General features: G+C 39.0%; 1 protein-coding gene across 2 annotated transcripts; it reads left to right on the top strand.

Moving 5' to 3' along the window:
- Nucleotides 1-1,340: 1,340 nt before the first annotated feature.
- On the top strand, nucleotides 1,341-23,360 carry LOC116053246 (adenylate cyclase type 4-like). 2 transcript variants are annotated; one of them, XM_035993749.1, is made up of 27 exons: nucleotides 1,341-1,622; nucleotides 3,410-3,632; nucleotides 3,669-4,752; nucleotides 7,037-7,234; nucleotides 7,347-7,508; nucleotides 8,712-8,861; nucleotides 9,429-9,583; nucleotides 11,955-12,066; nucleotides 12,172-12,299; nucleotides 13,065-13,223; nucleotides 13,374-13,533; nucleotides 13,948-14,124; nucleotides 14,268-14,299; nucleotides 14,546-14,608; nucleotides 15,140-15,203; nucleotides 15,321-15,418; nucleotides 16,131-16,215; nucleotides 16,623-16,760; nucleotides 16,888-16,965; nucleotides 17,949-18,124; nucleotides 19,821-19,905; nucleotides 20,031-20,189; nucleotides 20,735-20,881; nucleotides 20,972-21,079; nucleotides 21,224-21,338; nucleotides 21,693-21,817; nucleotides 22,031-23,360. In XM_035993749.1, exons 3-27 carry the CDS (start codon nucleotides 3,850-3,852, stop codon nucleotides 22,163-22,165), a joined length of 3,912 nt encoding a protein of 1,303 aa, XP_035849642.1. In that variant the 5' UTR covers nucleotides 1,341-1,622; nucleotides 3,410-3,632; nucleotides 3,669-3,849; the 3' UTR covers nucleotides 22,166-23,360. The 2 variants fall into 2 exon arrangements, with proteins under 2 accessions (XP_035849642.1, XP_031160113.1); XM_031304253.2 differs by having other exon boundaries at nucleotides 3,410-4,752.
- The last annotated feature ends 39 nt before the right edge of the window (nucleotides 23,361-23,399 follow it).

Here is a 23,399-nt window from a genome sequence, read left to right as displayed (position 1 = left end):
ATAACACAAAACATATCTTTGTGTTTATACAGCAAAATAGAAATAGAGTATAAGCCTTGCTACTTTTTTTTTAGACTTAAAGTCGCTTCCTTCCAAGAATAGCTATTACTAACATTAGCTATAAAACCGGTTAGGTGAGTTGTGAACAATGGTGAATATAGACCACATATATTCTGGAAACATCCTGAGCATGACATTGATTTTCACAGGCCACTCAATGGACTCGCCCAGTCATTGACGTCTGATTCACCCCTTCAGAAGTTTTAAATAAAAAGTCACATGAAGTGGGTGTTGGCTGTTTTGTCGTTGTAACACCAGTTTAACACATTTGCATGGATGATTAATGGAGAAGTAACGGCAAGTGACAGTGAGTGTGTCAAAACTATGGAAACAAATGAAATATAGGCTAGGAAAGACAATAGCATTATTTTTATTGAAATGTGTTTTATAAGGCATAAATGACCCTTGTCTGGTTTGTTAGTGCCCACTAACTGTGTACTGAATGTTGTAAATTGGTCCAAATGAATTAGAAAATAATGTGTATAATTTAGCATTCCAGGAAGAGGAAAGAGGAAGGTGAAGAGAAAAGCCTCCCTGCATGCACTACGGCAACAGACATCATTCCCTGTTTTATGCATGTTTCTGCAGTCTCAATAGAATTGCTGCAATGTTGCTAGCCACCCTGGACCCTATTTGTTATTTTATAGAGAAAGAGATGAAGAGAAAGTGAGAGTGCAATCTGTGTCTTGTATTATGAGGTGCCGTTTAGGACATGTACCGTTTAGGACATGTATCATGCACATACACCACTTACACACACACACACACACACACACACACACACACACACACACACACACACACACACACACATAAAAAAAAGCATGCAGATACACGTATTCCTGTGTGTTTGTTGGTCAGTGAATGTGAGACTATGTTGTTCTCTTGACTGTTGTGGACATTTTGCTGTGAACTGCCATTCTTGGGTTATATCCAGAGTCCCTTATTTTGTAGTTGAATTAACGTCACTCTAAAACTAAAATTGATCATAATACCCTCCATTGAGGGATGCTTTATGATTATGCTGTTGCATTATCTAGTAGTAACAGACTAGGTGTATCCTAAACTGGCAACTGATTTGTACAAGCTTTGACAACATGTTTTTATAATTAAAACGTAATGCCTTTGAGGTCTGACATCAGCTTTTCCTCTCATTTAAAGAGCGAGAGAGAACACCTGCAGCCTGACCTTTGACCTGTCCTTCCTCTTCTATCTCTTTGTTTACCCCATCCTATTTGCATAAGCCGGACCAAAGCGCTCGTGCTTGTCATCGCGTGCGCACGCCCCCGTCTTCACCTGAACCACTCACCTGCCTTTAGTTGCGCTCGAAACACACACTCGCTCGTGCGCAGAACACCATGCATGCGAGAGAATTTCGACTTTTCAATCCGGTTTTAACGGTTAAAAGCTGCGTTTGTGTGCTCTTTGACAACAATTAAAAAGATGACGGAGGAAGATGAGCGATAAATACGCAGATAGGAATCCCTCATCGTGTGTATGAGACTGACGTTAAGTCAGAGGGAGAGAGCGGCGAGAGAGACGTTATAGTAATAAACAATGAGGTAAGAATATTATTTATCTTTACAATGACTTCCTTTGAATTACTTTTCGTGCTTCAACTGTTACTGTCCTAACCCAGTGTTTGTTTCTGTCCTGTCACACAGTGACTTTTTTTATTAACGTGAAATAAGTTACTGAACCCATAATATTGAAATCATAGGTGAACTATTAACGTTAATAAAATAAATGAGTAGCCTAAACTGTCACTTTTTTTTAACGGTGAGAGACGACTCAATGCTTTTATGTTTAGCTCACTGATTAGTGACTTTAAGGCTTTTACACCTGCTGTCCGTTAGAGATCAAGTTAGTTTGATTTTAAAGATAGCTTTGTAAACACATTCCCATTCACATTCGTCATTCATGACCTCCCATTGGTGATAACATATTTTGCCATTCAAATCCAAAGTGTGTGATTTGATGCTCTTAGTCCACTTTGAACACATGAGACACACACATCACTTTATTTACCCTAAGTTGGAGACTTGAAAAATATCGCTAAAGAAATTGGATCATAAATGTTATATTCAAAATGAACAAATAGAACTGAAACAAGTAGTTGATTACTTTTACTGTATTTGCTGGCAGCGCCCTTTGCAATATGAAGGTTTGCTGCTTTTGTTTGTCTGATAAGCTAAATATATGTTTTGGGGTGTTTCTTACTGTTAGTCGAACAAAAAAAAGCTATTTGAGAACTCTGGAGAGTTGTAATGGTCATTTTATAGAAAATATAATAAAGCTCAAAGTATGATCAGGAGATGTCTGTAATGTGGGTTTTATTGAAATGTCATTCATCTAAAAGTCAAATTAACTGCAGGTCCAACTTAATCTTAACTGGGAAAGCACAGACGAAACTGGACCATTTTAATAAAGACAAATACCATGTCTCAATACCATGCTGCTGGTTTTGATTTTGAACAAAATAGGTCTGAGTAACTATTGGAAAACCCCTCTTCTTTTTTTTTGCAAAGTGCTTTTACACACAAGCAGAACAGAGTAGTGAAACCCGCAGACAGGGAAAACAGACACCAGTGGAACAACAATAAATGTAGGCTACTGTCATAGTGTCACAGTCACACAGTCACACAGTTCCTCCTCTTGTAAAAGTGTACAAAATAAACCCAATTGTTATAGTGTAAAAGGGCACCGCATGAGGTGGATGTGCTACACTGGGCAGGTTATTCAAGGTGAACGGATGAATCAGATGAATTACTGTTTGATCCTTCCATGACTTTGCTATTCAGTCAGATATGTAGCTGTAGCAGAACAGGCAGATTAAAGAGATATTTATTTTATTCCTGGAATTGATGGTGACATTTGAGCAGACTGGGTATGAGGAAACTAGTACAGTCAGATGACAGGGAAGAAGAAGCACAAGAGGAAAGACAACAGAGAGGCACATCAGAGTAAAACCACTAACTGTACATATAGGTAGGGACTGGAATTTTTTTTTTTTAATGTTCACTGGGTGCGTCGCTGACATTTCATTCCAGTGAACACCTGAACAGTGTGTTGCAGGGGAAAGAGCCAGCAGCTAGAATAACAAGTTTTTTTGCATAATGCATGGGCAAATGCCTAGAAGAAGTTTGTCACTTAAATGGCATTAAAACTATGTAAGGATATGACTTCCACGCTCTCATTGTTGGACTTTGCTAGCGACACAGACACGAGCACATTCTCTAAGCTTTAAAACTAAATGTTCAGCAGTGAATTTATACATTTAGCTTTGTTTATTATTATTTTTCTGTGCTGATTGTGTTGTAACTTTTCTGTTGATCTTTTATTTTGGCAGTGAGACTCCATCCAGTATGCATCTGCACTCGTCAAAGGAGATTGTGCTATGGTTTAAGAGTCCTTACCAGTGATCTTTGGGACTTAACGGATCTATGTAACCTCAAAAGAACACCGTCTTCATTATTGGCATCATCATAATCTATTTGGATAATATCTTTTTAGCTGTAGGAGAGGATTTTAAAACAGGAGCTGGACTCTTGCTGGAACAGTCTCAACATTGCCAGCTTATTTTTGTTGTCTTAATGAATTTAATCTGACACACAGACAAAGGTGGAAGCTCACCCTGCTGCGCAGACATAAACAACACCTGACAAGAAAATGACCAAGAAGTCAACACTATACAGTGTATTTATCATGTAGACAGAGAGACAGACAGCCTGAAAAAGCAAAGTGACAAGTCGATAGACGGCGAGATCCATCACACTCCCACAGGTCACAATGCCAGACGAGTTACAAGGTTTTCAGGAAAAGGGGAGGCCTGGAGAAGAAGCACCACAGGCGTCTTTAGTGCCGAACGTTGTGGTCGTCTCCAGTGATAGAGCGGGCAAAATCCCTGGAGGCAATATCCTGGAGCTTGACGACTTCAGTCAAACAAAAGACGGAGTGAAACAATCGACACAAAGCAGTGACATTAATATTTTGCAAGGAAATGACGGCAAATTAAATGCAAGCAATCCTACTGCCGTGAGCCAGTCAGGACTTGGTGATTCGCAGGTTTTCGTAGAGGTTGGTGTGGCCAAAACAGCGCAGGCCACTAAACCTCTCGAGGCCAATTCTTGGATGAAGGGAACAGGTGTGACTCCGCAGGCTACGGATCATGATGCTCCAGTCAACTCGTCGTCTGACAGGCTACAAACTGACAGCACCTCATCGCAAACGAACGGCTGCAGTGTGCTCGATGGAAAGCCCTTTGAAAAGACAAAACCTAACTCTCCTGTCAATTTTTCTGAACCCAGTTTAGACACTTCTAACAAAAACACCAAGAATAGTCCAGACGATGAAAGAGGTGATTCCAAAACAGACTTTACTGTTAAACCAAAAGCAGAAAACTCACTCGGCGGCAGTTCGCCCGCACTCCCCGAAGTTTCATTCAAAGTTGCCCAAACAAGGGAGAGTATCGATGTCAGGTGGGATGACCAATACGGAGACGAGGATGGACGTGAGGAAAGGCAAAGCAACCGGTCCAGGCAGAGTGTGAAAGAGGGGGTGTGTTGCTGCTATCAGGCATTCCACAGGGCTTTTCTGCAGTGCGTGGAGGAGACTCCGGCCATGCTGACTGGACTGGTGCTGTCTCTGGCTTTCTGTGTGGTCCTCATCGTCCTCATTGCCACCACACGAATGGTGAGATATAAAAAGTGTATGTGTGTGTGTGTGTGTGTGTGTGTGTGTGTGTGTGTGTGTGTGTGTGTGTGTGTGTGTGTGTGTGTGTGTGTTTGAAGGTGTATGCTGCGCATGTACAAACACACTTTTAAACTTTACATTTACTTCACAATCTGCCACGTGTCTGTTTGACAAATACATTAAGGTTTTGATAATCAATAATAGGTAAGTTATTTATCAAATGTTGTCTCTGTTTTGTATAATTGCAAATTCAATTTTGTGGGGTTTTGACTGTTTTTGATGTAATTTGAAGACCTCACCTTGGGCTCTATGTTAAAAAAAACACATTATAGATTAAATGATAATTGGAAAGAAAGAGCTGCAACCAACAAATATTTTCATTATTGATTATAACATCTCAAAGTCCAAAGTGACATCTTCAGATGTCTTCTTTGACCAAAAGTCAACAGTTTGCATTAAACCTGTTCTTCAAAACACCACAACATTCTTGTGCTTCAATTGAAAAGCCTACGTGACTTCTCATTCCAGCAAATCAGTGGCACTCATGAAAACCACCTAGTCATCTATATCAACCTGCAATTTAAAAAAGACTTTAAATGTTAAAGGGGACATATTATGCATAAACTCCCCACAGCAGTATCAGATAAATCCATATTGTGAGTCAGTGGCCATGGGAAATGAATGCCTCCCAGCAGCATTCTGATTCCAGAAGGAATTGCATCAAAGACAATTGCATACTCCTTAACCGAAACAGGAATTTGAAAGTTCCGCAAAAAATCGGAATAACTGTACAGTCTGCCATTCGTGTCAAAGAGTTGGCCAACAAGTAAAATATTATTCCTGTACCAGTTTTCAAAAAATAAAGATTAGTTTTTGAAGAGAATGTCCTTATTATGCCAATTGTAATATTGATGAGGTGAGAACTTATGTTTAAATAAGAGAGAGCAAGCCAAAAGCACGTGTTTATGAAGATTGGACTGTTTGATTGGGATTTTGCTAATATTATAATTGCATAATAACAGAAAATTCAGGCCACTATACTCCGTTGCTGTAGCTCCAGCTTCAACTAGTGAACACGGAGTGGAGGCGCTGGAGTTTCCAGGAAGCATGCTGGCCAACCAGAGCTTTTTCGGAAGAGGTCTTAAAGAAACAGGCGCTCCTACAGAGCGTCTCATACAGAGGGTGAATACAGGTGCAGCAGCCATGGGCAGCATGAGAAAAATAAAGTGTTTTTTTTTTACATTAAAGCATGTAAATATGTTCTAATACAAACACAAATGCCCCAGGTATAATCCTGAAAATGCTATATAATATTGCCCTTTAATATTAACTTTGAATCATTAACAGTGCTGTAGATAACTTCGACAGGATGCAACGAAGCATCATCTTAGTAAGACCCTTCAGATATATTGGGATCTGTGGTATACAAAATATTATATGGTCGCAAAATTGTAGTGTTGCTTTTTGTTTGTTTATGATAAACTGAAATTATAAAAAAAAAAAAAGCTAGTGCACACGTTCCACATTTGTTTCTTGGTCCATCATGATCTTCCAGCAGCACAGGCTTGTTTGTTTTCTAACATCAGAAAAGTCCAAAAGACCAGGATGCTGCTGGTTTGCCAACCAATCACACATAGCTTTATCCCTTATTTGTCATATAGAGCCAGCATTTGCTGCAAATATTGACGGTGTTTAAATGTGTTTTCTTATTTAGCTTTTCCACAAATTTAAAGATGTCATGAATCAGTGGAAAGTTTGGTTGACACAAACTAACCTGTTGAACACACTACAAATTAATTTGTTACTAGGCCGTTGTCATAGGCCTATGTCATCACCAACAATGAGTTAATTCCCTGGAAAAAAAGAAAAAAGTATCACATGTCTCATTGGAAAAATTAAAATACCTTTACTTCACATGGCAGGAGCAGATTAAAAACACTGCGCCAGCTATTTAAAGCTCAGCCTGGCTTTCATGTCCGATGAATAAAGGCATTTTAATTTGAGTCCTTTGTGTAGGGCAGACTTTTTTGGATGTAGTGAACAGCTATGTCAAACTAGAACAATGCAAGGTAGGTATTTGCGAATGCATATTAACATGAAGCAATTGACATTTCTTTTAAACACTGCTTGCCACACAGCATCTATTCAGCGAAAAAGAAAACCGTTTGAAGACATTACTGCTTTTAAATTCTGCAGGTTTCACATGCTGCCCTATATAACAGTAAATCAGGGAAGAGAACGTGGCTTTTTTTTTAGCTTGCACCTTTCGCCCATATCTGCACAGAACATCATTTTCCATGTAGCTGCTCTGTCGGTGCTGTCTGTGGTTCTCTGTCTGAGTGCCATCCTGCTCGTCTGCCTGCCTTGGCTGGCCACCTTGAGGCGCTGTGGAGGAGCCCTGGCCCTCTTCGTCTGGGGGACGCTGTATGTCATCGCCATAGTCTTCATCTTCACTGGGGGACCTGTCACTACTTGGGAACAAGTGAGAAGGAAGCAACAAGAGAAAGAAATGATGAATTTTATTTTGTTATGTAACTGTTGGTAACCTCTAACTCTTTGCGTCTTTCTCCACCTGGTTCTCTCTACCCTTTCAGGTAGGGTTTTTCCTCTTCCTTTCTCTGAGTGTGTACACAGTACTGCCTCTCTCTATGGCCTGGGCCCTCATGGTTGGGATTGGGACCAGCCTTTCGCACATCATCATCATCAGCGTCTACGTCCCTGTCACAAGCCCAGAGACACCAGACATGGCTGTGCAGGTAAAGATTTGCTGTGTTGCTATCATATCTGTAAGCTAAGTAAAATGTAAAGCTACATTGAGGTAGCTTAGCTTTACAATCTTTAAAGATTGAAAACAGGGTGAAACAGCTAGCACAGCTAGCTTAGCGCTCTTTAAAGGTACAAAAATATGCCTACCAGCTTCTCTGAAGCTCACTAATTAACACAATATATATTAGATAGATTTCCCATTTTCTTTTCAGCCTTAGTTTCTTTCCCATTATTTATAATCAGTCACAGCTACATGTGTCAGTACTAATGCATAGTTAGTATTGATTAAAAAACAAATACCTGAACATAATAAAGTACTGTATGTGCAAATTTAAGGGGGTGCAAACATTTGCAAATGACCAGCACATCGAAAAAGATGTGCATCTTTTGCATGTGCCAAAAAATAGCCTCCAAATTCAAATGTCATATGAAGCCAAGGTCGTCCTGTTGTTTTACTGGAAAAATATGCAAATAATCTGCATCACCTTAATGGAGAAGTCTCTAAACCTGGTTTTACATAACCCGTTGTTTGTCTTCTGGTAAATAGCAGTGTGGTTTTTAGTTAGTTATAAAATACATGAAATGTACACAAATTAAAAACCCACATCAAGATGTTGGGTCTGGGAACTCACCATTGACAGGGCTCAATCCGAGGGGCGGGATAAATGGTTGTCTTTCAAATTCTCTCTGCACGCAATAGGATAGCGCTACAACCAAGCAGAGCAACGAAGAAGGTAGCAGAGCTAGTTGATAGATTAAACTTTTGCCGTATCCGGTCGGCAAAACACATCATCCTTTTTTAAGAATGATTTCAGTGCCGTTCTTTGTTCTTTTCTCAAAGAAAAGCTTAACTCCAAGTCTTCCAGAGTCGCGGCCAAAGCCGATTCGAAAGACCGCTGTTTTCCAGCAGCAGCAGCCATAAGCCCGCCCACCGACTTTAATACACAATGTGATTGGCACGGCCAAAGTTTGGTTTTTCCAGCTCGCAAGCCAACGGAGAGTTGCTGGACCCCCTGGCTGCAAATTACATTTGCTGCCGCTATGTTGCATCTAGATTTCTAGGCTAACTCTCTGTCATCTGGCATATTACAATAGTGGTTCCGCTCCTCTGCTCTTATTGTGCTGGCAATACAATAGGAACAATTTGTAAAGTATCAATAATCTCCTTCCCTCTCGTCTGACTTCCTTCTCAGCTCGTGGCAAATGCATTGCTGTTTGTGTGTGTGAACTGCGTCGGGATTTTCCATCTGTGGATGACGGAGCAGGATCTCAGGATATCCAATCAGAAGAGAGAAAAGTTCAGCAACATACGGTCCCGGAAGGAAATAAGGAAATATCAGCAGGTGAAAAACACTGGCTTCAAACTCATAAGACAGTATAACTTTAACTTGAATTCAAATGTTAAATTATTTCTTTGACTTCAGCTAAAAAGAAGATAACAGCTCAGTTCATTCAATTTCAGCCTTTATTTGCTTTATTTATAGAAATCCTATCTAGTTCTCTTCTGTGCAGCTTGTTTCAGCTACTCCATATTTAAAATCGTTATGTGTAATCATTCTCATTAAAGGGCTCTTCACCTGGACAGCCTGGGTTTGGTTACTGTATGCTTTTCTGGCTGTTTGGTCAATAGATTAATCATTCACTTGCCTGAAGCCCAGCAGCAATAGAATAGGCAAACCCAAATAGACACTATTCACATCAAGTAAACAAATAGATGAAACGTGGTCCACTAAGTAAACATGGCATCGCTTCAAAGGGACTTTTGATGGCTATTTCGTTTACAGCCTGTACAGAGTGTCGCCTCTGTAAGACAGAAATCCAATGACCCAGTGTACAAGATCTCAAAACTCATTACCCACCGTCTCCACAAACATTTTCACCCCCTGACCCCTCTGTGTCCTCGGCAACAGGAGCAGCTCCTCCTGTCTGTGTTGCCACGGTACATCGCCATGGAGCTGAAAACGGAGGTGATAAAGAAGCTCTTCAAGGCCAAGTGCGATGACGACAAGGAATCCAACTCCAACAACTTTCACAGCCTCTATGTCCGGAAGCACAAAGACGTCAGGTGATGATCACACTGTTGCACTGTTAACACTAGAACGGCCATGACGGTCATTTTGACCGTTTTGAAATTTATATGTGTAATAACTTTGCTGAATAAAAAAATACAATCCTGCTGCTGCCTGACTTTTCCTAAAATAGTCTGTATTTTAATTTAAAATTGTTTTTATATACATTACACAAAAGGCAAAGAAAATACAATCACTTTTACCTATTTCGGCCATACACGGTCATATTGACGGCTCGGATTTTCGCGGTATTTTTAATTTTTCGCGCGGTTGAAGATGCATCTTGGTTACTTAGTAACTACCATAGTCTCTGTCAGAGCAACGTCACTAGCGGTCTCAAGTAACAAGTGTGGGCATCACCGATGGGCCGAAGGCAAAGCCAGAGTCGGTAACGTAGGCTACTACGGCGACTCAGTTCTGAATCAGAAGGCAAACACCGGGCGCTCGCTCTGTGAAAGGCGCGGAACACAGATGGCCGGTGGCTGTTTACATGTTCATATAACTTTATACATCCTCGAACTGGCTGGAATCGTTGCACACATCCTCTCCAAGGAGTGCACCAACAGTAAAATTGTCCGGAGGAAGTTCATGCAGCAACTGGCAGAGGAGCTGAGAGTGGAGTTTATGGAGAAAAAAAGGTCAGCGGCGCACGGTCCGAGCAGCGCTGCGCACCGCAGCAGACGCCAAAACGGAGGCAGTGCCAGGTTAGGTTATAGCTAAATGTTCAAATAAGATACTTATAATTGTTATTTGGCTGTTATGAGTTAAGTTTCCAGAATTTCCACACCATATTTTTCGGGATATGAATGTATGAAATAATTACAGTTTACTATGCCATGATATGAATTATTGAAACACGTATTACTACTCAAATGTATAATTAAACTCGTTAAAATGTACATTTCGGTGTTATTACGTTTTTCTAAAGATATCCTAACACAATACATAATACAATATCGCAATTAGTTATTTATCATGAGAGATTATAGAGTTTGGAATCTGGCGGTCAAAATGACCGCTCATGGCAGTTCTAGTAGTTATGGAATTCCGGCACTTCTAGTGTTAAGGTGATGTTAAGTATGTTAGCTTTTCAGATTGTTCCAGATGAACCATAACTTGTCTCCATCCTTCTTCCTTTCTTCTATTAACTTTTTTTTGATGGGTTTGACCAGGGGCGTCGGACTGGGGGGAAAAAGGGGACTGAGTACCCCAGTTTTTGGGCCCTCCTCACATGAGGGCCCAAAAAGATGCTAGAATGAATAGCTGTGGATGCGGGGAGGGGCCCATAGAAAATGCCTTTCTACAGGGCCCAGAATGTTTTGATACGCCCCTGTGTTTGACTATTGTGTGCATTCAAAAGCGTAAATATGTAAGCACTGAAGTGGTAATGAAACATCGAGCTAATTTTGACCTGCTTTAATACTAGTTATCAGTTATAATTTTACCACATATGCCAAAACCAAACAACACTAAATAGATTAGTCTAAAGCTTTTTCTTAATATCTCGAGATATATTTTTTAGAGTGGCATAAAGCTGTGCACTTGACTTTTTAAAGACAGACATAAGTCAGATTTTACAACCCTATTACACTGATGATGCATATCAGAGGTTTTCTGACAATATGTGCACCCCCTCAAAACAAAAATGACAAAACTGCGACCCCCCAACATCCCCCATCTCTAAAGACAACAAATATTTACAGTGCAACGTGAAAAAAGTTAAAATTAATAGATTTTATTAATCCCATTATTAGTCTTTGTCTTGATTTGAGGGATAATCATGCTCTCAGTTTTGGAAATACTGCTTTGGCAGATGTAAACAGGAAGTATCATTTTGCCATAGAGTCAGTGAGATAATGCTATTACAAATAACCCTTATCCTATATTTGTTTACGTTTTGGTATGTGCCGATTTAGCTATTAGCAGTTAGTCTTTGCAGTGTACACATTGTCTGTCGCTGGATTACTTTGATGCTGAAGAAAACTTAAAATGTGATTATTTTTAGGCAAGTTCTGGAGTTATAAGGATCGTGATGATTTCTAAATGGATTTATGAACACTTATTTGCTTAAACTCTCCTGTGGCTCTCCTAGCGAGGTGCGTCTCACAGCTTGAAAACCTCTGATATATTTTAATAGGAATGCTATTCAAAAGTCCCACTTGGCAATTTAAAATATATTCAAAGAATAAAAAGTTGGCATCTTTTGTCATCATATAAGGCTATAGATCGCTAAACTGCAATTGCGCTGCAATAAATCAGAGAAATGGGAATATTTACTGTATTTATTGTGTAGCGCGGCGTCACTAACAGCTGTTATCTTATGAATGCGTGCCTAATATTTTTGTCTTTCTGTGTGGGTTTGTGTAGCATCCTGTATGCAGACATTGTCGGCTTCACAAAGCTGGCGAGTAGCTGCACACCAGAAGAGCTGGTCGCTGTGCTAAACAAGCTCTTTGGCAGATTCGATGACATCGCCAAGGTGAGAATACCAGCACACATTGTGCCCAAAATCAAACTTCACAAAGGACAGTTTTGTCTTGGTTTTGAACTAGCTAATTCTGTGTCTGACTCCCCCTCTCTGTAGAAGAATGGGTGTCTTCGCATTAAGATCCTGGGTGACTGCTACTACTGTGTATCTGGTCTACCTGACCCCATTCCCACACACGCCAGGAACTGTGTTCAGATGGGGCTGGACATGTGCACTGCCATCAGGTCAGTTTTTTTCCCCCCTTTTTCGTCTGTGATTATTTAAAATTCTATTATAAAATAAATGTGTGTTGTGCTCTCTTTCTTTGTAACATTGTGTTGAGGTGCCTCCCACCTGGTTTCTGTTTTTCCACCCATAAAAGTTATTCAGTGCTCTTAATTTGCATCTGATGTTACTGTTCTTCATATAATTTCCTGGTGGTTCTCATGGCACGTTTATTTCACTACTCTTTCCTCTACTGAAACCACACTATATATTACAACTCAAAGCATGCAGAGTGTACATACAGGCAGCACCATTGACCATTATATTGTCAAACTTAAGGCCTTTTTGTGTTTGCTCCATGTAAATCAAATGTGGAAATATTTCTTTTGGCTTTTTTGTTGCATTCAATGGGGATTTTAGGAAATTAAAAATTGATTTCTTTAAATTTTTGTGAGAAAAATTAGATGAAAGTGAAAAAATATTTTGTGTATATATCCTTAATCCTTATATGTCTTTGGTCGCAAAGACCTGCACCATATTTCCTGTCATTGTGTCGCAATTCACTTTAAATTTGACAGAATATTTAATGTCCCCTCACTAATTGTACCCTCTTCATCGGGATACTTAAAACAGTGTGAGATATATAGTTTATTAAAGTAAAACTTACAAAAGTAAGTTATTTTTCAAATAACTTCATGGCCCAACAAGGAGTGCCAGAATTTAGCATGAGTGAATATTGTTTTTTTTTTTTATATGATTTTACTCATACTTTTGTCTCCCTGTAGTAAACTGCGAGAGGCGACGGGGGTTGAGATCAGCATGCGGGTGGGTGTTCACAGTGGAAACGTGCTCTGTGGTGTGATTGGCTTGCAGAAGTGGCAGTACGACGTGTGGTCCCATGACGTCACGTTAGCCAACCACATGGAGTCTGGAGGTCTTCCTGGGTGAGAAAATCTCAAAATCTGCTCAGAGATAATCAAAATTCTGAGTTGGTGCAGATGATAAAGAAGGTGTGGTGATGATGGAGGATACACTTCGAGTTGTGTTGCCTCTCTACTTTTCTCTACTGTGTTTAATACTATTATTATTAATAGGCGAGTCCACATCACAGAGGAGACAATGCAGCACTTAAACGGAGCATATATAGTGGAGAACGGGGATGGGGGGAGTCGGGATCCTCTTCTTAAAGGAAGAAAAACGTACCTGGTGATAGACCCCTGCAAGCCGAACAGCATTTCCAGTACACCTAAATCGGTAGGTGTACTCATTACTTACGCATTACTTTTTTTTTGTTGAAGTTGTGCTTTCAAAATTAAACTTTATGAAAGAAAAATAAAACATAGTTTTTTTAATTGTACATAATTGATTACATAATTGACAAACTAAGGTATCAAGTTTCTGGTTAGGCAATATAAGTATGCAACTTCCTGACATAGACTGTATGTGTGTATAAAGGAAAGCAGATTAACCTTAATTTTGAAAAAACTGACTTAAAAACAAGAGGAGGGAAAACTTGTTCTGAGTAGCTACAGATCTATCATTATTGTATACACTACATAGGCATCTTCCAATCTGCTGTGATCTAGCTTCAGAAAGGAAAATGCAGGAATAAATTACAGTTCTTGACGGGGGAAAAGTAAAGTAAAATAATCTCCATCCTAATTTCAGGCAAACACTCTTACATCAGGAGAGACCAGGCTGCGGGCGTCAATCCGGATGTCTGAGTACCTGCAGTCCTGGCGGACTATCCACCCCTTCGCAGACCTAAGCGACCCTAATGCCACACCCTCCAAGAAGAAAAAAGTCCCCACTAACGTCGCCATGAACCAATCACAGCTGTCTTCAGTATGTATTTGTGCTGCTTCCAGTACATATTGCGTGAATCATATTGTTTTCCTGTTGTCCTTAGGTCATGCATTTTGTTCACTGTGTGTGTGTGTGTGTGTGTGTGTGTGTGTGTGTGTGTTTTGTGTGTGTGTTTGCTTCAGGAAGGACCACCTTGCCAGAACAACTCCGACTGGTAAGTTCCCAGATGTATTGAAAACACCTGAGAAATTTAGTATACCAGCATTATTAACTTAAGTAGAAGAAGAATAAAACATGCCGTTTTCTGTCATTCAAAGTGAATAATATAATACAACAGAAAGCAAAACATCACATTTGGTGCATTTTCTTTTTGGTTGTTACATGAGTGTTTTTAAATCAGGACTACATTGTATATTGTTTTGGTTGAAGCTGTTTCTAATGTGTTCTTGTTTTGTTCCAGTTTGGTTGTGGATAATGGTGTTAGGGGATCACTGGGATCACTGGACCCACTGAATAATGCAGGGTACGTTTTCATCCGTTGCAAATAGTTTTTAGTTGGTAGATAATCATAAGAGATATGCCAGGAGGAAAAAGACGAGACATTTCTGTCTTGGCCAACATTTTTGAGCAACTTCTTTTTTGTGAAAAACATCCAACCAAGGCTAGTTAAAATTGAATTTGGGGTGGCCCGGTTGGGTCAGTGGGTAGAGCAGGCGCACATATATTGAGAGGCTTATGCCTCGACGCAGAGGTCCAGGGTTTGAGTCTGACCTGAGACGATTTCCTGCATGTCTTCCCCCTCTCCCTCCCCTTTCTCACCTAGCTGTCCTATCAATTAAAGGCAGAAAAGCCCCCCAAAAAATATATATATTGAATTTGGGAATATAAATTCTGAAATATTAGGCCCTGTTGATCTTTGTAAAAATAGATAATTCCATTGATTTCTTCCTTATTTTACTACTACTGTATGTTTTTCAGGCTGTACTTATTTTGGGATAAAACCTGCCAGTTTCTTATCCAATCATGCATCCTTTGATTTTGATTTCTCATTAAGGAGGAGAACAAAGAAGCTCAACTGTTTGACTCTGCTGTTCAACGACCTGAGCCTGGAGAGAGAGGTAGCTTCATTCTCTGGTCTAATTTAAGAAGACATAAATAGAACAGTATGTACAGTATGCATGAAAGAGCAGAAACAAGCAGGATGTTTGTCTAATGTCTATGTGTTTGTGTTCCAGTTCCGCCTTTCAGAGGTAAAGGGTGTACATCATTCAATGAGCTGCATAGCTTTGATCTTCGTCACTCTTTTCGCCGTCCAGATACTTGTCTCTAAGAAGTGAGTAGCACTCCGGTCACATTCACAGTTCATTTTCACTTAATTATACTCATTACGTTTTGAATTACATCAAAGTAAAATTCGTGCTCACCATTGCATAAATGCAGTGGTGCAATGTAACTAAGTACATTTACTCAAGTACTGTACTTAAGTACAAATTTGAGGTACTTTACTTGAGTCTTTTCTTTTCATGCTACTTTCTACGTCTACTCCGCTACATTTCAGAGAGAAATATTAAACTTTTTACTCCACTACATTCATCTGACAGCTTTAGTTACTAGTTACTTTACAAATTAAGATTTTTGCACACAAAACACATGTAGTTATAAAATGTGATGTTTTATTTAAATTAAACTACCCAACAATATAATGGCCTACAAGTCCAGCTGAAATGATTAGACCAATAAACACTTAGTTGATTGACAGAACTGTTTTGATTGTTTCCAATTTCTAAAATGTGAGGATTTTTCTGCATTGAGTACTTTTACTTTTAATACTTTAAGTACATTTTCCTGATGATACGTACATACCATTACTTAAGTTACATTTTAAATGCAGAACTTTTACTTGTAACAGAGTGTTTTTACAGTGTGGTATTATTACTTTTAATTTAGTAAAGGATCTGAATACTTCTTCCACCAACTCGTATACACGCATCTTTATTTGCTCACTCTTGAATGAATAAACAGTGTACATCGTTTCACCCTCCCAGTAACTTTGAGATGGCAGTGTCATACGGTGCAACCTTCCCTGTGCTGGTGCTGCTTCTGTCCATCGCTTTCACTGGATACTTGAAGGTAAATGAACATATTGGTATTGTGTCGGTAAGAAGTACAGAGTTTCATATGAACAGGTGATCCGGTTAAGTGTCAGTAGCTTGTTCAACAGCAGCAAATGAAAGCAGGTGCATCTAAATAAAATGCTACTGTAGATGAGGTGAAAAAATGACATTCTTCCACTTATGTAAACATAAATTCAAGATGCGAATAACAGAATTAAGGTCATTAATTTGTTGCTGGTGGTTTTGTATGTATTGGCACATTGACTACAAACTGTGTGTACACTATTGCTGATTATTACCTTTAATGTACTGCAAGTTTTTAGAAAGTTTCTTATCTTCCTGACATTCACTGGTTATCATTAGTTAGTTTCATTTTATATCAACATGTCTATCTTAAATGTTTGAATGTATGTTTGTTTTCAGAAGTGGCAATCCAAGATGCCGTTGAGTGTTCAGTGGATCTCGGGGCTGTCCCGTGGCGTCTCCACCGTGGCGGCGCTGCGTCTGTTTGTGGTCATTCTCTGTGTTCTCATCACCCTGCTTATGGCCATCCTCAACTTTGTGAGTTCCTCCTCTGCCTGCCAGTTATTCTGTCATAATTTTCCTTCTTGCTCTATTTCCTGTCATTAATAGATACATTTATCAATCACTTTTTCTCGGTTGTCATCGTCCTGTTTTTGTCTCTCAGGTCTTCCTCCCGGGAAACAACTGCACATCGATTACCAACAGGACAGAGCTGGAGGGTCTTAAACTCTACACTGTGCCTGTAAATAGCTCCGGATTAACATTTCACCATGTTATTAATCAATATGTCCTCTTATTATATGGCTTATAATTCCTCAAGGAAAATATTGTCATGCTGTAATCAGGCCTGATTTATCACTTGCCTTTTAGTGAACTGCATGTGACACAGTACTTCAAAAACTTGAACAATTCAATGTCATCCGAGACATGTTGTAATTTTTAGCACTTGTTAAGTTCATTTCATTTTTCACATGCACAAGACGGAAGAAGCAAAACAAAAAAAACATAGATACATACACACACAAAACCCCGAGAATCGAAAGACAAAACAAAGGAGCCAAAATGGGTATTATTCATTTGTTCATTATACTCTCTTACAAGCTGCATTTCTTTATCAAAAAGTACAGTATTAGTTAGGTAACTTAGTTTACAGGTAATGCATGTAGCGTCCCCCTCATGTGTCTGTAGGTGGCCTTTAGTAGACTACGTCAGTTTTCTTTTTGCTGTTGAATAGCAAAACAATATTTCTTTTTTTTAATAATTTTTTTTATTTGTGAAGATACTAACAAAAAGGTGACACATAGAGTAAAATATACACTTAACATAGACAAACATACTTACAGACAGTCACAGACAATGTATACAACAGTTATGTTAAATGTTGTTGTGATTGAAGATTGAATGTACAAATGTGCAAGTCATATATAGGGTAAATGTGTGTATGGATGGTGTATAGCTGTTTGGATGACCGGCATGGTGTAGGTACATGTTTGGTGAACCTTAGTAGGGTGTAATGTAATAATTGTGGCAGAGATGACGGCCTTCATTCTTTTTCACTTATAAAGGAGAACTGCACCCTCAAGTCTCAAGTCAAAGATTCAATCTGTATTGATTATTTATTAGTTTGAATGTTGAGCTCTTCAGTACAAGCTTTGAACATCACACCTACTGTACATACCTTGTCGCAACACACATTTTTTTCTCCTCCTTTCTTCAAACATCTAGTACTACCTCTACTGCTGCCTGTTGGCCATGCTGGGAACGATCGTGTTCATCAGGACAAGCTTGTCTGTGAAGGTCCTGCTGCTCACCCTGGCGGTGGTGGTTTACCTGGCCCTCTTCCTCCATGTTTACGCGCCGAGGTCCTACTGCCTCATTAACCTGCTTTACAACGACACCAAGTGAGTGACACTGCAAATGCAATCACATGGAAACACCTGGGGTTCTACGTAGCTTTATGTGCCTTAAAGCGCAACTCTCGCCAAAATGCAACCTAGGGTCTTTTTGCGAATGTGTCAAACTTTAGTTTAAAAGCATGATTAGGACGGAAACGCCAGTTTTAAGATTTACTGTATTATCGTTTTCGGTCAAATGGCCTTTTGAATGGGAGAGCTAGGGGCACTACTATGATCGCATTAAAATCGCTATTTTTAAAACCCTAAGAAGGCTCGACACAACATGAAACTTTGCTCGAAGTATCACCAGGGGCTCTACACATGAACTCCAGCATTGAGAACATTGTTCTCGCCGCCATCTTGCCAGTCAATAAGAGTCGATCTCCGAATGCAACGTAACAAGGAGGAGAGTAAATATGGAAAGCTAGTTCCATATAAATGCACGAATAATTTGTTGTTTTGTTGTTAGTGAAAAACAAGAAAGACCCCAGGTTGCCTTTTGGCGAGAGTTACGCTTTAACATTATTTTGAAAATTGCAATGAAGCAGCTGCAGGGCAGCTCTGTTTTCTTTTTTTCTTTTTTTGCCAAATCAAGTCCTGATTATGAATATTGACACATTTAATATTGACAAAAGACTTAAGATTGCCTAACAGCAATGAGCAGCCTTCTGGTGGTGAAACGATTACTCAGTTAATCGATGAGACGATCAACCAAAAAGTATTCAACAGTTTTTTTCATGCATTACCATTTAAATTATAAACTTGGAAAATCTGCCAAAAATCATTGGTTCCAGCTTTTCAAATTTCAGGATTTGGATAATTATAAATTGAATATCTTTGGGTTTTGCAGTCTTTCGAACATGGAAAGCAAACTTAAGGCTTAAACTTGGGCTCTTGGACATTGTAAGTTTTTCACTTTTTTCCAAAATCTTGTAGACTAAACACATTTTCAATCACTAATGTAATGACAATACTATAATTAATAGTTGCAGCCCTAACAGGTTTCCATCTACTTTAGATGCTTACCTTCTGTATATCGTATTGCAGATAGACTTAAAACATGAACATGTTGTGTGAAATTCACTGACAGCACTTAACATGATAATAACTCAAAGTAAGAATGTAAAGATATATTATTTTTATATTATTATTATATTTATATAGTAGAAAGGTTACGTAAAATAAACGAAAATAACCATTTAACAACTTCAAGCACTATTAAGTTGTTTAAAGCATGTGTTAGAATAATCTTTTTAACCTCATGGTCACCCTGCTATATATATATATATATATATATATATATATATATATATATATATATATATATATATATATATACTGTATACTCTATATGGGCTCAAGCCTGCTAGCTGTCCACACAGTCACACAGTAATCTTGCCTAAGTTCACTTTCCACTCGTCTACATTCATTCACTGCTATCTATAGTCATCACACTGTCCGTCTTGGTCAGCCAAGGTGTTAAATTTCCTGCCTTTTGTCTGCCACTCCAGATTGTGAATCCTTGTCTGGAGTTTCCATTCACCATCATTTATTCAAGAGCTTTCTACGGCAAGAGGCCTGCGTGGGGGTCCAGGCCCCATTGACTAAGAGACACAAGACACTCTTGTCTGACCGATTATGTAATGGAAGGGGCAAAAAAGAGTGAGTATGGCTCTAAATATGTGAATGTGTTTTTCTACAGACCGGGAGTGCTGAAGGACCCTCAGATCATGTCTGGGGTTTGGCTGGTCATCTTTTACATTGTATGCCTCATTCTAGCCAGACAGGTATGTGTTTCACAAATGAGTATACAGTATGTATTTTCTGTCATTTAAAGAAGGATTTTGAAACAAAATGATTTCATATTCAAATTTGTTCATGCTTATTTGTACTCTGTGGCCTTCTCTGTCAGGACGAGCTGGGTTGCCGCGTAGACTTCCTGTTGGACCGCTGTTTCAAGACGGAGAGGGAGGAGATGGAGACCATGGAGAACGTCAACAAGCTCCTCCTTCAGAACGTCCTGCCGCTCCATGTCGCCTCCTTCTTTATAGGCAAAACTGTCCGCAACCAGGTAAAGAAAACAAAACACGGCAAATATATGTACAGTCAGTTTTGTTCCTTGGTTATCCTGCCACACTGTTAGCCATGCCAACTTTCATTCACCGTTTTCTACGGTACACAGAATATGACAGTTTGAAATTATAAGGCATAATACATTTTACATCACAAGAAAGTTAGCTGCGAAAAGATTTGAAAGCATGTCTTTTAAGAAAATTATGAAATTTTGAGAAAGAAAAAATAGTGATTTTGTGACATTGAAATGCCTGTCTTTATATGAGAATATGTTTTTATGCTACCTTAACCCTTTAACCTGTTTGAAAGGGTTCATTCCAAAATTAGAAATCCATCATTGAGACAATAATTGACACTTATAAATAAATGCTGTCATTGAGGTGATGGTTTCAGTTCATATTAAAGTTAAACAATCTTTTTTAGAACATTTATGTACAAAAAGGAGCTATATAGGTTTGACTCTGTTAACTTCTGGCTGCAAATTTTGCAGAATGTATGATATCTTGGAATTAAGTCCTTTTACTTTTGAAAACTGTGTTTCAGGACCTGTACAGTCAGTCATATGACTGTGTGTGTGTGATGTTCGCCTCGGTGCCTCAGTTCAAAGAGTTTTACAGCGAGAGCAGCGCCAACAGGGACGGTCTGGAGTGTTTGCGTTTCCTCAACGAGATCATATCAGACTTTGATGAGGTACGAGGAAGAAGATATGATTATATCCTGCCACTGTTACATTTAGTCTGTGTCTCCAACTATACTCTCTTTTCCATTTCTCTCATGCAGATTCTCTCAAAGCCCAAATTCTGTTCAGTGGAGAAGATTAAGACTATCGGCAGTACGTACATGGCTGCTGCGGGGTTGAGACACGCTCCTCAACGGGACGAACAAAAGGTTTGCCTGATTTGTTTAGTCCATCAACAAATGTCTGTGATAACTTTTAACCTACTTTTGCAAAACAATCATTGCGATGTAAATCAGATTCTCTAGTTAAGATACCCTTCCCTACATGAACATGATCTCTGGCTCCCCCTACAGAAAGTGGAGGTATCCTACAGCCATGTGCGCTCCATGGTAGAGTTTGCCATTGCTCTGATGGGCAAACTGGAGCTTATCAACACACACTCTTTTAACAGCTTCAAACTCAGGATCGGTGAGTATATTCTAGATTAATTCTGACAAACTCATAACATTTCATACACCGGATTCATTCGATACTGATTCAAAACTTCCAGCTGGGTATTCGTTTTCCTTATTTTCTTAATATAATTTGTACACACTGCAGATTCCTGTGCACCACTGTAGTGTTTGAACTGTACTAACAAATATATATTAAAATGTGAGATGGAAGAAAGAAAGTGGCAAAGAAATCACACAAATGTTTTCCATCTAATATTTTCTGGTGCATGCAAGACGTTTAAGTTTTTAAACCTCCATGGAGGGAATTTTAGGAAAGAGCATGTTCTATGTTTACATTTAATCATCCATCCCTGTTGTTTATTTGCAGGAATAAACCACGGTCCAGTGATTGCAGGAGTGATTGGAGCTAATAAACCTCAGTATGATATCTGGGGGAACTCTGTTAATGTGGCCAGCAGGATGGATAGCACAGGAGTGTTGGACAAGATACAGGTCAGTAGGAAGGGTGGAGGTGGCTCAAATGTATAAGTTCACTGTCAGCCACTGTGGATGGATCAGTGGATGCAAAGTATTAAACATGAAACACCGCATGTCAGGTGTATTCATTAGCTCTACGCTTATTGAGTCAAAAAAATGGATGGATTAATGGAGACGGTGAAACCTCACGCATTCTCTGTGTACTAGTACTATTCTTTCTGCACCCAGGTGACGGAGGAGACAGCCCAGATGGTCGAGAGCGTGGGATACACCGTCACTCTCAGAGGAGTAGTCAACGTCAAGGGCAAAGGGGAACTCACCACCTACTTTATTAACACGGACCGATCGTCTCCTCAGTTCTGACCTCCACAATCAGATGCTGCACAGATCTGTCACTCAGACCTGGGTCCAAATATTAGCTGCAAATGCTTGTTAGTGTTTGTATAAATGAACCTGGTGAACCAAATGGGGTTGGCCTTATGAACTAACCTGTCACTACCTGTATTCATCACAAACATCTGCACTGACTTAATGCTGAAACCAAGATGTATCACCTGTTAATCATTTACCTCCATTGAAGAGCTGCCTTTGTCTTTTGGATAAGACACTAAATAAAATCCTGACCGGTTAAATGAAGACTACAATTCAACTGAAAGCAGAGAGCTGTCTACTCATGGACCATTTATTGGCAAACCATGTTGCTTACTGTATCTGTATCTGTACTGTATCTGGGTTATCCTGTGAAACTAGAGTAGGTGGGTCAAGTCGCCCATAACCCTTTTCACTGTATTATGATGTTTCTGAGAACATATAGTCTCAAATTATCCTTTTTTATTTTGGTACACTTAACTGAATCACATGCACTGTCCAACACTGTTCATGTACGATTAATGTATTGGACAAAAAGAAGTATCCGTCTTAGATGTACCAAAGATTACTGTTGTTTTATGGCAGATATTATAGAGGTAGTTTATGATTCAAATAAGCAAAAAAAAAAACATTTTTATTTTAGGTTGAATTTTTTTTTTTTTACTACATTGTGGTTTCACTAAGTTACAAAACAGCATTTACATTTTACACACAGTTTTTTTCTTTCTTTCTTTAAAGTTAGTTTTTTAATGGTATTTGTTCTCTATTCTATGCTTTTATTCTGAAACCCTGGATATTTCTACTTATTAAGCCCAATGAAAATTGTTCAAACTCACTCATAGTTTACAGGTTTTACACCCCATGCATATATGTACTGTAAACCCATCTAAACATACATAAATTACACACTGTTTTATTTTATGTAAGGTGTCACAAACCAAAAAAGGTAAGTGACCATCGGTCAATGGTTTAAATGCTCACCGCTGGTCTGGAGCTGGAGAGATGTATTGCAGACATGTTGATTTAAATCTTGGTTTCTTTATTATTATTATTTAAATTCGACATTGCACTTTCTAATATGTTGTATTTTTGAAAGGGAGTTCTGCATTACAATCTGAATGTTTATTGTGCACAGAATACTTCTTTTCTTTAAAGTATTTCTGTGAGGGATGATATGAAGTGTGAATATGGAATTTTTTATTTTTTATTCTATTTATAAAGTAATTTA

The sequence above is a fragment of the Sander lucioperca genome, chromosome 17 (genome assembly GCF_008315115.2).
Source record: "Sander lucioperca isolate FBNREF2018 chromosome 17, SLUC_FBN_1.2, whole genome shotgun sequence".
Lineage (NCBI taxonomy): Eukaryota > Metazoa > Chordata > Actinopteri > Perciformes > Percidae > Sander > Sander lucioperca.
This window is presented reverse-complemented; position numbering and strand designations above follow the sequence as displayed.

Coding starts and splice junctions, on each gene's coding strand:
- LOC116053246 (XM_035993749.1), top strand. CDS start 3,850: ATGCCAGACGAGTTACAAGGTTTTCAGGAAAAGGGGAGGCCTGGAGAA. Junction 15,419..16,130: donor CAGATACTTGTCTCTAAGAA/GTGAGTAGCACT, acceptor TCACCCTCCCAG/TAACTTTGAGATGGCAGTGT. Junction 16,216..16,622: donor CTTTCACTGGATACTTGAAG/GTAAATGAACAT, acceptor GTTTGTTTTCAG/AAGTGGCAATCCAAGATGCC.